The following is a 13347-nucleotide window of genomic DNA, read 5'->3' as shown; positions in this document are numbered from 1 at the left end:
GGTTGAGGCAAGTAGATTACCTGAGCTCATGAGTTCGAGACCAGCCTGAGCCAGAGTAAGACCTCATCTCTAAAAAAATAGCTGGGCTTGTGGTGGATGCCTGTAGTCCCAGCTACTTGGGAGGCTGAGGCAAGAGAATCGCTTAAGCCCAAGAATTTGACTCTGTCTCAATAAATAAATAAATAAATAAATAAGCCAAGAAGCAAAAAAATATAAAAATGAAAGTAAGAGTAAATTTTAATCTTTTTTTTTTATTTTAATTAAGAGATGGAGTCTCACTCTGTCACTCAGGCTGGAGTGCAGTGGCATGATCTTAGCTCACTGCAACCTCAAATTTCTGGACTCAAGTGATCCCCCTGTCTCAGCCTCCCAGGCTGCTGGGACTACAGATGCATACCAATATACCATTGTCCAGGCTGGTGTTGAATCCCTGGCCTCAAGCAATCTTCCTGTCTTGGCCTCTGAAAGTACTAGGATTATAGGTTTGAGCTATCATGCCCAACAACGGTAAATTTCAATTTAAAAAAATATTTAATGTGATATTATCATTTCAAATTTTAAACTCTTAAACTCTTACTCTGGAGATAAAAAGATACTGTCACCGGCTCTAAGAAAGGGAAATAATATTTCATATAATTTATGTGGGGAGACAGAAGAAAAAGTTTGTATTTTACCACTATATTACAAAGTTTCATTCAACACAACTCTAGACACCTTCATATGCTCATGCTTATTTGTCAAAGACAACAGCCCTTCCAAAATTTCATTAAGTGCTACTCTTTCTCATAATAAAATTATCTATAGTCAACTTACCTGTCACATCAGGTAGTTGAGATATTCCCCTCAAGGCCAGTGCCCAGGCAAGTCTAACAGTGGCTTGCAGCCCAGGCAGTTTCCAAGGCTGTGAGTCTTGAAGACGAGAGTGAATTGTTGCAATGTACTGTCTCTCTGTCAGCAGTGGAAATTGATGAATCATATCTGACAACACAAAACAGACACTTCACCAAACACTAGATAAATACATTCTTACCTTTGATACATGGGAATAATGTTTAAAAGTCAGAAACTCTGAGTATACTTACCAGAAAATGACTAACATTAATTTTTAATATATCAAAAAGTACACTACTAAGGATCATAAACAAACTAAAAATATAAAAGGAAAATGACAACAACCCTAAATTTCAATTTCACTATTATCAGTGACTTTTATATGTGTTCTATAAACTAGATTAAAAATTAGAGCCACTCGTTTTTTTCTGCATATAAACTATTTTTTTCCAAATCTGTCTTTGAGAAAGAATTGCATATAAATCCTAATATAAGTTAATGCTATCTAAAGGCCAAAAGTATTTTATCTACTTACTTCACAGAAAATATAGGTCAAAGATAAATATATCACAGAATAATTTCTATGTCATCTCTTAGAATGTTTTCACGAATGGTTTGAAAATGTAAATAGTTAAGGAAACAAGTAATTAAGCAAGCATGTCTAACTCATGAACATGTATTATCTATCATTTTACACTTTCCACACCAAATACCAAAAGGATAACAGAAATAACTTGGTAATTATTTTAAAAATAGGATCATATATATAAATATTCAAATACGGATGAACAGTACACAAAGGAATATAACAATTTTTTTGGTTTTTTGACTTTTTTAAATTTTTGTAGTCAAAATACCAATGTTCTTAAATGTTACCTCCATAATTTAAAATGATTTTTTAAATAAAAGTATAAAAAAATAAAAAATTCAATACCATCTCGTTCCTCCGTGCTTTGTTCTAGAAAACTGATATCAAAACAGTACAAAAGCGCCATAAGAAGACCCAGATTTACAGCATCCAGTGAGCCATTAGCTTCAACTGACACTCTTTCCAAATGTCCAATGAGGAGGAGGGTGTCATCTTTGCCTAAAGGTGACTGACAAGCCCAGGCATAAAGGCTTTCTGCCAGAGCCTGTCTGCACTCCTTTATGAGATCAGAAACCTAGAAATATAAACATATGATTATCAGTGAAGCCTATAATATATTCCAAAATATAAACTTTAATAAAAAAACCTATCTGAATCCACAAGTAATCCTAAAAATCTCACATCTGGGATTCTGGTGGTGCCCGTAGCTCAACAAAAACAACAACTACAACAAAAAAATAGCCAAGTGTTGTGGTGGGCCCCTGTAGAGCCAGCTACTTAGAAGGCTGAGGCAAGAGAATCACTTAAGCCCAAGAGTTTGAGGTTGCTGTGAGCTGTCACACCATAGCACTCTAGGGAGGATGACAGGGAGACTCTGTCTCCAAAAAAAAAAAAAAAAACAAAAAAAACTCACCTCTGGGATTCTGAACAAACCCTATTGTTTCTTCCTTGTTCTTAAGTTCCTTAAGAAATTGGAATGACCAATTTCTTAACAGTCACCAATTTCCTTATTGGGCAATTTCCTTATAATTAATGATTTATTGCATACTGTATTTTCAAATAGCTAGAAAAATGGATTTTGAATCTTTCCCATATTAATAAATAACAAATGTGGTGATAGATATATTATCATGATTTTATCATTACACACTGTATACATATATAGAAACATCACACTGCACCCTGTAAATACATACAACTATTATGTGTCAATTAAAAATAATAATAGACACCTGCGGTGCATCTTACAAGGGTATATGTGAATCCTAGTAAATGTGGAATGTAAAGGTCTTAGCAAAATAACTAAGAAAATACTACAAAGCTACGTTAACTAATGTGATGAAAATGTGTCAAACGATCTATGAACCAAGTGTATGGTGCCCCACGATCATACTAATGTACACAGCTATGGTTTAATAAAAAAATAAAAAATAAAAATAATAATAGGGTGGCACCTGTGGCTCAGAAAGTAGGACACCAGCCCCATATACCGAGGGTGGCATGTTCGAACCAGGCCCTGGCCAAACTGCAACAAAAAATGCCAGGCATTGTGGCGGGCGCCTGTAGTCCCAGCTACTCGGGAGGCTGAGCCTAAAGAATCACCTAAGCCCCAGAGCTGGAGATTGCTGTGAGCTGTGATGCCATAGCACTCTACCAAGGGCAAAAGAGCGAGACTCTATCTCTAAAAATAGTAATAATAATAATAGCAAAAAGAAAGGTGGTAATTAGGCATGGTGTGAGCTACATGATTCTTCCTGGAATATTAAAAACCCAATATAATTAGTGTAACAAAAACGCATTACTAATTTTTCTTTGCCTATATTAAAAAAAAAATCCTAATTGTCATGATGTTTCTGACTATGATATTTGACATAGCCCACGAATTGATTTCACTGAACCCTTGCCTCTTTACGATGTTTTTCTCTGCCCAAACCTCTCTCTCGCTGCAGCTTCTCAAATTCAGTATTCACATCAATCTGTGACACCAGAGTAAGGACTTTATAAGTCAATCCTTGCTCCATCAACTCATCTGTAAAGCGTGTTATCATGGAAACCAGTTCTGGACTGTAACGAAAAGAAGTCAATAAATAAAGCAATCTTAAACAATATTGCTCATACTTCGTTATGATAACAGATACAGCATACTCTTTTGACAATAGTGCATTACTGAAAACAACCAAGATGAATTCTAACTTCTTTTCATCCTTTCTAGATCATTAGGCTTCAAGAAACTTTTAACCATAAATAACTGAATTATTATTTTTTTATTTGTAGACAAACAGGTTTAAACTGTGATGTCATTCTTCACAAAAGGGAGTAAACTGCTCAGCATATGTTACGTATTTTACTTAAATTATACAATACTAAAGGGATATTTTTGTTATTTCTAAAACTGTAACTATAAGTAATTTCAGCTTAACCCCTGAAATCCCAGGAAGTAAACAGACCTCAGTTCTAGGGTCCATGTCTTTCCCCGTCTAGACTGTATTAAGGCTTTCAGAGAATTTGCAATGCACCGCTTTCCATCCCAGTATAAAAGCACAGCTACTAATCCTCTGGTGAGGCCAGGAAAATGTGGCTGTTGGTGCTCTCCTAGAAAAGAAAGTTGAGAAATAATTTAGAAAAAAAAAATGCACATGTTTAGGATACGACAAAAATCACTATACCAATGTTCTGCTCAAAGAATCACAGCAGCTCAGAGTTTAAAGGGTTCTATGATTCCTCTACTTCAAAAATCCATCCCCTGTTTTACTCCTGGCACAAACAATATACATAGGGACCATCTAACCTATGCCTGAACACCAGCAGTCACATGGAATCTACCACTTTTCAAACTTTCAAGTTTATCTTCATCTGTGTATACATATGACAAGCAACAATCATTTGGTCTCACTGTGGTCCATGGAATCTAATTTTATACAAGACCATTTTACTCTCTTACCTGAACTCTTTCAAATATTGGGAAGATTTCTTCCTCCAGAATCTTTTCTAAAAATTAAATAACCTTTTTGTGCATTTCAAGTTCACTCACCCTTTTAAACGCTCTCCTTGGAATGAGTTCCATTTTATCTTTTTAGTGCACCTTGCCTATAGTTCCAGTTTCATATCCTATAACTTTCTTCTCTCCTTACTCCAGTAACACCTCCACTCCATTCCCTTCAGTCCCCCCAATTCATCCCCTTGCTTCATTCTCCTACACAGGTGATTTTTTCTGTTGGGATGCCCTTCATCCTCCTGAAAGCTTACCTATTCTACCATATATACATTTATTCATTTTGCAACAACTACCTTAAGCCTTACTATCTTTGTAAAGACTTCTCTGTACAATCCTTGGTCAATTTAATCACACTTCCTCTGCATCATCTCTAAGTCTTGCATAATCTTGCATTAATGTACTTAATTGTGTCAAAATTATTTGTTTCCATGTCTTTCTCAACTAGACTATGAGCTTCTTCAGATTAGTTGAGACTTTATTCATCTTTACATTCCTAGAGGCGTAAGATAGTGCCTGGTACATGGTAGGGATAGAATAAATGTTTGTTCATCAAAAGTTCTGAATTCTAAACACAAACAAACTGGGTATGGTAGTTCACGCCTATAATTCTAGCACTTTGGGAGGCCAAGGTAGGAAGATCACTGAAGTCCAGGAATTGAAACCAGCCTACCCAATAGAGAGACCCCAGTCTGTACAAAACCCCCCAAAATCAGCCAAGCATGGTGGTATGCACCTGTAGTCCCAGCTACTTGGGAGTCTGAGGCAGGAGGATCCCTTGAGCCCAGGAGTTCAAGACCAACCTGGCCAATTCCAAGTCCCTATCTCTACAAAAAGTAAAAAATAAATTAGCTAGGCATAGTGGTGCACACTTATAGTCCAGCTAGTTGAGAGGCTGAGGCAGTAGGATACCTGAGCTCAGAAGTTGGAGGCTAGAGTGAGGTATGATGATGCCATTGCACTTTAGCCTGAACAACAGAGCAAGACACTGTCTCAAAAAGAAAAAAAGAGAAACTACTATGGAATCTAAACAATATAATATTTTAAAATATGAGTGGATAATTTTACAATTCTGTATCAGTGTACCATAGTTTCCGTTAAATGTCAACCTACCAGCAAGGAGAAGCTCAACAGCTGCTAATTCTCCAATATCAAAAAGGTCACTGAGAATGAAGGCTTCTTTAATGAGTTGTTCAGGAAGAAGTCGGGTTCCCTGTTGACCTTGAATGGCAACTCCCTCTGTACTGGCTTTCTGAACCTTTTCATGCTGTTGAACATTTTTTGGCTACAACGATAAAATTATAATCATAATGAAAATAGTACTTTGGAGACAGGTCCTAAATTGTTACCTACAGAAGTTTAATCAGGATAAACTTCTGGTAATATGACAAACAAAAATATTTCTTATTAGATAATCTAGAATTATACCTTTATGAGCTAACATTATGCGTTACCTTCAACTTTTTATCCTAATACTATATTTACAATAACTGTTTTTGTTAAACTCTAAACTATTAAAGTTTAGAGAAAACACAAAAAATAGCATACTATTTTTAAAGTTTCTAGGAAACTTTTAAATTATATATTTAAGGAATAAAAATAACAAGGCCTTCAGGCCAAGTGCAGTGGCTCCACCTTTAATCCCAGCTCTTTTGGGAGGCCAAGGAGCGAGGATCAGTAGAGGTTAGGAGTCCAAGACCAGATTGGGCAATGTAACAAAACCTCATCTCTACAAAAAAATAAGAAATATTATCTAGGTGTGATGGTGCACAGGAGACTGAGGCAAGAGATCACTTGAGTCCAGGAGTTGGGGGCTGCAATGAACTATGATCGTGCTATTACTCTTCAGCCTGGGGGACAGAGCAAGACCTTGTTCCTTTAAACAAGCAAACAAACAAAAAGTCTTCAAATGGGAAATAACAAATGAATACGTAAATTATTAAATTACCTAATTAAGTGAATAATAGTTTGTTAATATAGTATATAAAATGTGGCCTTATTTCAAAAAAGATTGTTTGGTTCAAATATTTAATAAATGACATAGAATTATCTGAAAGATCATAAAATTGTAAAATTTTAGACCTTGAAAAAGCTCATTTCCTCCAGCTCCTCTATTACAGGTGGGAAAACTGAATGCCCAGACAAGTCAGATAACTTGTCTGTCATACAACTCTCCAGAAGTAGAGCCAAGACTGGAACTCAGCTCAACTGGCTCCCAGGCTAAGACTCTTTCTACCAGAGTATGCAAAAAAGACCAAAAAGAAAAGAGGCATTATTGTAACACAATCCTGAAAAGTTAGATGGTCTTTTTATTATGTAAAAGAAAATTGTCAAACAGCAAGGAAAGGAGTTTCCCAATTTTAATCACCTCCACTGAAATACTCTATTCCTGGCTGTCAAGAATTTCAAGATCCAATTAATTAATGACACATAAGGACAAATTAATTCAGCTAATACAACTTACTTAAATAACACTATGAAGATTTAAAACGCTAAAGTGTACCTGGGAATAAATAAAATCATCAATCTTACCATGATATATTATTAAATATAGGTCAGAAATTCTAAGACAGCTAGCATTTCTGGAATATTCTGAATATCCTAAATTGTCTTCAAATGCTATCATATCTTACTTATCTAGATACATAATAACTAATATTTATATTAAATATATCACCATGATAACTGGGGGAAAAAAAGGAAGATGATAATTACTCCTAGGAAGAATTACATTTTAAGAGAAAAATCACAGAATCAATGAAGTAGACAAGTATGAATATGTTTCATTTACATGTATTAAGAGTTTATTTGCTCCTTCAATCTTATTTAAAAAACAAAGAAATTTAAAAAAAAAGTCCTACTGGGTTTCTGAACAATGAGATGAAGTCGGGTTTGTGTTTCTTCAAAATCATGTCAAGAAGGTGGGCAGCTTCAGGTTGTCTTCTCCAAAGAACATTTCCCACTGTTTGCCAAATGTCTTTGTAAGGACCCCACAGACTAGCAGCTTAAAGAGAAAAGAAAGAAAACCAGCATCAAATAAAACATACATTTGGAAAACAACACAAGATTATCGTCCACATATTGTAGTCACATTCACAGCTACTTTTTAACGTGTAAGTTATGTATATACAGGCTGGACATGGTGGCTCGTGCCTTTAATCCTACCACTCTGTGAAGCTGAGATAGGTGGATTGCTTGAACTCAGGAGTTCAAGACCAGCCTGAGCAAGAGCAAGAGCCTGAAAAATAGAAAAACTAGCCAGGCGTGGCAGGTGCCTATAATCCCAGCTACGTGGGAGGCTGAGGCAAGAGAAATGCTTGAGTCCAAGAGTTTGAGGTTGCTGTGCACTCAACTCAGGGTGACAGAGTGAGACTCTCAAATAATAATAACAATAAAAGTTATATATACAAATCAAACATTAAAATAAAAGCACAGTTTAAAAGAATTTCTTGGCAACAATAAAAATGTTATTTTATCTAATGTAATAGAAAATAGATTCTGACATCAAATTGGAGTATCAGCTGAATCTGGTATTATCACTTTATTAGCTGTGTGACCTGGAGCAAGGGAAATAATCCCTTTAAATTTTGGTTTCCTGACATATAAAACATGATCATCATCTACTTCAGAGGGTTGAAAGTTTTTAAATGAAGTAAACGAGGTAAAACATATGTAATTGAATGCATTATAACCCAATAGATGTACTGAGAAGTATTTTTTAAAGAGGGCGATGTGCAGGGAGAGGACACACGAAATCAGTTAAGCTGATCGCACATTCATTCTTTATTCACTCAATAAATACTTCCTGAGGGCCTTCCAGATACCATGAACTACAGACTGAATAAGAGGGACAGGATCCCTGACCTCACAGAACTTACAGATTGACAAGATAGACATTAAAGATAAAAGTCAAAAAAACAGTATCAGTACAATAAAAAGCACCATGAAGTACAGAGTGTTATGAGAGAATATAAAAAGAGAACCTAAACTATTCTGAGGATCAGAGCAGGAGATGGTATGTTAGGTCTTCAGTGGGGGTTGTGGGAGCATGGGAATCTGCACGTTTAAGACCTTCCTTTCCTAGAAAGATCATCCAATTCCTTGCTTTGCTTCTCCTGCTTTGATACCATACTAGCTAATCTTCTGATTTAAAATACTACTTGTTATATAAATTTCTAGAATGAAGACTGTGCTGACAGACCAACATGAAGACCCATGCAGATACACTTTCCATTAAATCAATAAACTGGCATGCTACTTTGTAAGTCTTTTCGGAATCTGATTAGAGAAAAATCAATGAATGGGACCTAATCAACTCTGGATACACTGACAAATATCAGATTTCTGGGCCTGCCAAAATAAGGATCCGACCCCAGATCCTGGTGACTAGATGACTTTCCTCAGGATCATTTTCTTGACCTCTCTAAGGGCAAAGCATTGGGTAGATATGAACCTTGGATTCCAATGTCAAGATGAAAATTTTCCCATTAATAAATGAGAAAGTTCAAGTACTAGATGACAAAATGAAATTGGCATTATTGGACAATGGAGTTCTAGTGTGGCTGACAGACTAGAAAGGTAAGTGTCAGGAAATAAGGATAATGGATAGGTAAGCCACTCACTCATAAGATAATGGAACCTAAACTAAGATGAAGGCAGTAAATGAGGAAGGAAAGGCCTGTTAGCAGGAGAAGCCAGAATTGGTAACCAAACAGCATAGGGCATAAAAGGAAGGTACCAAAAATGACTCTTAGGCAAATTTGAAATATGCCTTACCATAAATACTTCAGAAATGTGACAAAGAGCTGACAAAAGTTAATACTCTTTCCTTAAAAGTAACATTTAATATATACTAGGGACTCTAAAACAGTAATACATTTCCTTGTACTACACACACTTAGTTGTAGAGGAAAGTTCCTCCCCTCTCCTCCATTACAGGAGGCATCCAAAAACAGGAAAAAAAAAAAAATCCAACAGAGAAAAAAACTGGCTTTACTCAGTTATTAACATCAACATATCACCAAGGTAACTACAGCAAAGATTGGTCTGCAGTTGGATCAATTTTTTTTAAATACCTTCTTTCTAATTATAAATTAAAGGAGATAAAGTTTTCAGAAATTATTGAATATGTATTCTTAACATGTAGTTTACTCATTTATCTTCCTTAATGTTTAGGGATACTTCCAGCAAGTCACATTTATTCACTTATTTTCATGTAGGAGGTACCAGAAAGCTTACAATATAGTAGGCAAACACATTAATCACATAATCGTACACAAAATGTAATAACAAATTGTGGTTAAGTGCTATGAAGGAAGTACTCAGGACAAGAGATCACGTAATAGGAGAATCCTACATAGTTAGAGAGGTCATGGGAGGGAAGGGTTCTTTGAGGAAGTGACAATTAGGCCGAAATCTGAAGGATAAAACTGGGAGATAGGCTTGGCGCCTATGGCTAAAGCGGCTAGGGCGCCAGCCACATGCACCTGATCTGGCAGGTTCAAATCCAGCCCAGGCCCACCAAATAACAATGACAGCTGCAACCAAAAAAATGGCCGGGTGATATGGCAGGTGCCTGTAATCCCAGCTACTTGGGAGGCAGAGGCAGGAGAATCACTTGAGCCCAGGAATTGGAGGTTGCTGTGAGCTGTGATGCCACAGCACCCTACCCAGGGTGACAGCTTGAGGCTCTGTCTCAAAAAAAAAAAAAAAAAAAAAGTGGGAGATAACTGAGATAGGAAGGACAATATGTGAGTTCCTATGGCAAGAGGGAACTCGGCACAGCAAGAACTAAAACAGCTAAGAAAACAGCAGTACAGAGAACAAGGAAAGGGAGGCATCCACCACACCAGGCAGGATTCTGGGGACAGTGTAGCGGCTCATGCCTGTAATCCCAGCCTTTGGGAGGCTGAGGTGACAGGAGGGTTTGAGGACAAGTGTTCAGTATCAATCTAGGCAACAAAGTCAGACCCCATCCAGACAAAAAAAAAACAGAAAGAAAGAAAAATTAGCTGGGTGTGGTGGTATGCACCTGTAGTCTTAGCTACTCAGGAGGCTGAGGCTGAAGGATCACCTGAGCCCAGAATTCGAGGCTGCAGTGAACTTGATCATGCCACTGCATTCCAGCAAGGTTAACAGAGTGAGACCCTGTTTCAAAATAAATAATTTAGTTTTTACCCTGGAAGATGAATCAAGCAAGATGAAGATTTAAAGTGTCTGCTGGACTGTGATATAGGAAAATACACTAATCTTATTGAAAGCTATTTATGAGAATAAGAACAGACTAGAATGGGTGGAGAAATAGGAGTTATGAAAATACAGTCAGTGACTACGGCTACATCTTTCCAAAGCAGTGATTCTCAACCTTCCTAAATGCTGCGTTATATCAAATGGAACAAAGGCGTTGTGACCTACAGGTTGAGAACTGCTGTTCCAAAGGTTTAACTGCAAGGAGGATGAAGAGCACAGTAACTGGAGTGAAAAATGAGATAAAGATAAAAAGCCGGGATAGTGAAGAGGAAAAAAAAAAAGCAAAAGAGAGGTAAATGCATAAGACAGAGAAGGGGCAATAGATCAGGACAACATAAAAGGTAGAATTTACCCTAGATAAGAAAACAGAGGGAAACTGATGTTTTCCTATCTAGGAAAGTGTGCAGATGTATCTAGGATTGTAGGGTAAAAAAGGAAAGTTCATGCCTGTTGGTTCCTATTTTCTTTGTAAATACAGGAGTTTGAGGGGTCAGTTGAAGGTTAAAGTTTTGAGGAGTATGAAAAGGTCTGAAATCGGGCAGCGCCTGTGGCTCAGTGAGTAGGGCGCCGGCCCCATATGCCGAGGGCGGAGGGTTCAAACCCAGCCCCGGCCAAACTGCAACAAAAAAAAAAATAGCCGGGCGTTGTGGCGGGCGCCTGTAGTCCCAGCTGCTCGGGAGGCTGAGGCAAGAGAATCGCTTAAGCCCAGGAGTTGGAGGTTGCTGTGAGCTGTGTGAGGCCACGGCACTCTACCAAGGGCCATAAAGTGAGACTCTGTCTCTACAAAAAAAAAAAAAAAAAAAGCAAAGAAAAGGTCTGAAATCATCACTGCTGGAAACAGGGGTGACCAGGCTCCCAAAGAATTGCCAAGCAGTATTAATGGTTAGTTATTCACAACAATCCTATGAGTGTATCTACTCACTTGCAGCTGAAGTTCAAGCATAGGTCTTAGATCTCTTCAACCTCTATTTTTTTTTCCCCTACAACTCTAAGATGCTGAACTTTTTAAAACTGTGGTTAAACACACACACAACATAGAATACACCTTCACCTTTTTTTAAGTGTATAGTTCAGTAGGGTTATGTATGTTCACTGTGCAACCAATCTCCAGATATTTTTCATCTTGCAAAATGGAAATTCTATACCCATTAGAATGGGTACCCAACTCCTCATTTCCCTCCATCCCAGCCCTTGGCAACCACCAGTCTCATTTTGTCTCTTTTAACTGGCTTCTTTCACTTAGCATAGTGTCCTCAAGGGTAACCCATGTGGTAGCATGTGACAGGATTTTCTTCCCTTTTTAAAGGTTCATAATATTCCAGAGCATATTTGTCACATTATGTTTATTCATTCATTGATGAACATTAGGTTGATTCCCCAAAATGTTTAATTAAAAAAAAAATCTCCAGACTCTTGGCTTTTAAAAAAGTTTCCTATGTTACCAATTAAACTCTCCTGCCACAGGCTTTATTATACAATGTATACCATTTACAGCTGTTGGCAATTCCTTTTCCTTCAAAAACTGTTTAATGATTAATAACTTGAGATAAGTATGTACTAAAGAAATGTATATAACCACTATAATATGCAAGCCTTGCTTTTAAGTACATCTACTCAGGAGGGACTAACATTCAGACATACAAACATCTGATGCCATAAAGTGAATTAGGTCGTGCTTAAGTAGTAGCATACATGCAACAGTTTAAGCACTAAGACTGGGTTAGAATCATGAGCTGTTTATATCTGGGAAAGTTACTTAGCCACTTGAAGCCTCTATTTCCAAACTTATAAAATAGGGTATCTAATACCAGCTACTTCACAGATGTATAATCATTTACAGATTTAGACTTTTCAAGTGTATCAATCCTGTGCAAAGTAGAACAAACCAGAATAATAATAAAAATAAAAACTTGGAAAGGGACAGAAAATGAACTCCGATAAGAGGGTCAGAGTCATCTTGAGTAAGACTCTCTACAATCAGTATACCACACAGTCTCTTAATTTTGCTCGCGAATTTAAGTGTACCTCAATCGAGCTACTAACATTCTGAGCAGAGAATTCTTTTTCAGGACTGTTCCTCCCGGTGCAGGACTTTTGGCAACCTTGCCCCACCTATTATACACCCGCAACGTGCCCCAGGAAATGTGACAATCAAAATGCACCCGTTTTTTCAGACACCCTAGAGGGCCACACGCAGCTACCGATTAATCGCTAAAATGGTGCCCATCCCAAATCTTCCAGAGTTCCTTTATACCTTTTAGATTTTACCCCACCCTGAAAATCTATTGCTCCAAAAGTGCAAAAGCATCCAGGGCCGAACCACACCCGCCGAGCTGGAAGACATCAGCTGATCCTGAGCCATTCTTCTTGGCCACCTTCTGGATGGCAAGCTTCTTAAGAGGGGTACTAGCTGCCTATAAGACACCCCATATCATGAGAAACCCCAGTGCCTAGTTTGAGGTGTAAGTTTTCAGCCTCCTCTGGTGGCTGAAAAATATCTCAGATCGTCTGGCTTTATTTACTGGAGACTTGACGTGCATCCCCGAGAAATCCGGGTCACAGACTCATGCGTGAGATTGGGAGTGAGAGGAAAACAGGCTCAGCCCTTGGATGCGAAAGATTATACATCTAGTTCCAGCGGAACAAGACCTCACTATCTCCTCTCTCAACCCCCAACCCCAGGGCC

At 37.6% G+C, this 13347-nt stretch overlaps 1 protein-coding gene across 1 annotated transcript in view; it reads right to left on the bottom strand.

The window, feature by feature from the left end:
* NUP205 (nucleoporin 205) overlaps positions 1-13347 on the bottom strand; it is an 85323-nt gene that overhangs the window by 71734 nt on the left and 242 nt on the right. Inside the window, exons 2-7 of the mRNA XM_053609333.1 lie at positions 7274-7416; positions 5526-5697; positions 3868-4012; positions 3325-3484; positions 1766-1994; positions 814-978 (exon numbers count right to left, since the gene is read on the bottom strand). Of these exons, the coding sequence (XP_053465308.1) occupies positions 814-978; positions 1766-1994; positions 3325-3484; positions 3868-4012; positions 5526-5697; positions 7274-7416 (1014 nt within the window). The remainder of the gene's footprint in view (positions 1-813; positions 979-1765; positions 1995-3324; positions 3485-3867; positions 4013-5525; positions 5698-7273; positions 7417-13347) is intronic.

This window comes from Nycticebus coucang, chromosome 11 (assembly GCF_027406575.1).
Source record: "Nycticebus coucang isolate mNycCou1 chromosome 11, mNycCou1.pri, whole genome shotgun sequence".
NCBI classification, from domain to species: Eukaryota; Metazoa; Chordata; class Mammalia; order Primates; family Lorisidae; genus Nycticebus; species Nycticebus coucang.
The sequence above is the reverse complement of the archived record's forward strand: the minus strand, read 5'-3'. Positions and strand labels throughout refer to the sequence as shown.